The sequence below is a fragment of the Zea mays genome, chromosome 5 (genome assembly GCF_902167145.1).
Source record: "Zea mays cultivar B73 chromosome 5, Zm-B73-REFERENCE-NAM-5.0, whole genome shotgun sequence".
NCBI lineage: Eukaryota > Viridiplantae > Streptophyta > Magnoliopsida > Poales > Poaceae > Zea > Zea mays.
Window position 1 is genome coordinate 70,303,330 of NC_050100.1, and position 2,303 is coordinate 70,305,632.

Below are 2,303 nucleotides of genomic sequence, written 5' to 3' on the forward strand. Positions count from 1 at the left end.
ACTAGAGCGACAGGAGCGAGAGTGAAGTCGACGAGAGAGGGATAGGAATCGGCCTACTGAACAGTAGACACTACCTAGGGAGTGTTTGAATACACTAGAACTAATAGTTAGTTGGCTAAAAATTATTAGTGGAATTAGCTAGCTAACAAATAACTATCTAAATATTAACTAATTTACCAAAAATAGTTAATAGTTGAACTATTAGCTAGAGCGTTTGGATGTTTCAACTAATTTTAGTCATTAATTATTAGCTCTAGTGCATTCAAACACCAAACATAACTAATTCTATCTTTTCACACACGAAGAGCCATCATACGTGGTGCACATCTCGTTCCTGATGTAATGATAGTATTATAGTGATATGTATATAATATAAGCATTAAGTATATTATAATTGGTAAAAGGTGTAGTTGTATATATTAGTAGGGTAATTAGTAAACGGTGTAGCTACATGTATTCTACTCCAGCTCTTGGAAGCATCAAGCATCGCCAACAGATTAGTAGTACATCCACGAAGGGATACTGATGTAACAGAATAGTAGCTTATCTTATCCCCAGCAGAATACCACGCATGGAGCTAATATCTGGCGATGATGCGTGCACGGAGCGGCTGCTTCATGACGACGGTGAAGTCCAGCGCTTCCGCTATTTCCACCGCCACGCCGTCCACCGGCGGGCGCCACTCCAAGTCCCGCACCATCCTCGCCACGAAGTACTCGGCGTGGTGGACGCCGAGCGAGTAGCCGGGGCACATGCGCCGCCCGGCGCCGAAAGGCATCATCTTGATCTCCCGGCTGCCGGTGATGTCGACGCCGCAGCCCTCCCCGCCGTCCAGGAACCGGTCCGGCCGGAACTCCCGCGCCTTTGTCCACACCGTCTCGTCACGCCCGATCTCTGCCACCAGGAAGTTCAGCTCCGCACCCCTGGGCACCGTGTAGCCGCCGACGTCGGCGCCGTCGGTCTGCACGCCATGCGGGAGCACGAAGTGGCCCGGCGGGTGCAGGCGAAGGCCCTCCAGCACCACGGCCTTGAGGTACGGCATCGCCTGGCCGACCTGGATGTCATCGCCACCGTGGTCTGCCAGCTTGGACGACGACGGCGACCTGATGACCTCCTCGTGCACCTTGGCCTGCACGTCCGGGTGGTTGACGAGCTCCGCCATGATCCACTCCACCAGCGTCACCGTCGTGTCCGTCCCGCCGTTGAGGAACTCGGAGCAGAGGCTGACCATCTCGGCGTCCGTGAGCGGGCGGTCGCCCTCCTCGGGCACTCGCAGCGCGCGGAGCGTGTCCGCGTAGCTCGGCGGGCTGGCGCTGGTGTCGCCGTCGTCGTTCCCGCGCGTGGCCTTGGCGTGGATGAGAGGGACGAACAGATCGTCCTGCCTCCGCCGCACCGCGACGTTGGCCTCCCACCGGCTGCGGAAGAGCCGTTTGGTGACTGCGGGAAAGAAGGCGAAGATCGGGAAGGTGGTGAGCGTCAGGAGCGCCCGGTGCTGCAGCCCCTCGATCTCGTCGAGCGTGTCCTGGCCCAGCCGCACGCCGAAGCACATGTACACTAGCAGCTCGAACATGGCGCGGCGGAGGAACGGCCTCAGCGTGACGGTAGTGGCGTCGTCTCCGGCAGCGCCAGCGCCAGCGCCAGCGTCGCTCCGACGACTGCGACGGAGGAGGTTGTCGACGAGGCCGTCGCACGCCCACCGCCTGGCGGGCGCGAAGAGGGCGACGCGGGCGGGCTGCAGCGCCTCTGCCCGCGAGGTTGCGGCGCACGAGGCGCCAGTATGCGCCGTAGGGCGAGGAGCTGACATCACGGCCGCCGGCGCTGAAGAGGCTGTTTGGGTCAACGGGTGGCGGGCGGTCCGCGAAGGTGGCGCCGCCCTGGACGAGGAGGCGGTGCGCGAGGCGGCGGTCGGCGACGAAGACGAGCGTGCGGGCGAGGCGGACCGAGATGACGGGGCCGTAGCGCGCGTGCAGGTCGCGGAGCAGCGGAGCCAGGTCGAAGATGGAGCGCCGCAGCGCAAGGAACTTGGCGAGGAAGAGCAGCGCCGGCGGACCCGGCGGGAGGCGACCGGCGCTGGGCTTGCGGCCGCGGGCGACGAGGACCAGCAAAACGGAGACGAGAGCGATGGCGACAGTAGTAGCACAGAGGAGGAAGAGACGCGTCTCCATTGCTTGGCAGATCAGGGAAGCGACTGCTGTGGCTGCCGGCGGCCGATGGCTCCAGGATTTTTATTTGGATTGGTTTCTGCGCGCGACGTCATCGGGGCTTGGAACCCTTTGAATTGCTACTGCTTACGTTGGGAAGAA

At 60.5% G+C, this 2,303-nt stretch overlaps 1 protein-coding gene across 1 annotated transcript; it reads right to left on the reverse strand.

Annotated features, from left to right (window-relative positions):
* Positions 1-387: 387 nt before the first annotated feature.
* LOC100501658 (putative cytochrome P450 superfamily protein) lies at positions 388-1,932 on the reverse strand. Its single transcript, NM_001196336.1, has one exon. It carries the CDS (start codon positions 1,802-1,804, stop codon positions 578-580), a length of 1,227 nt encoding a protein of 408 aa, NP_001183265.1. The 5' UTR covers positions 1,805-1,932; the 3' UTR covers positions 388-577.
* Between the last annotated feature and the right edge of the window lie 371 nt (positions 1,933-2,303).

Excerpts from the sequence above, each read along its gene's own strand:
- LOC100501658 (NM_001196336.1), bottom strand. The coding sequence starts at position 1,804 with ATGTCAGCTCCTCGCCCTACGGCGCATACTGGCGCCTCGTGCGCCGCA.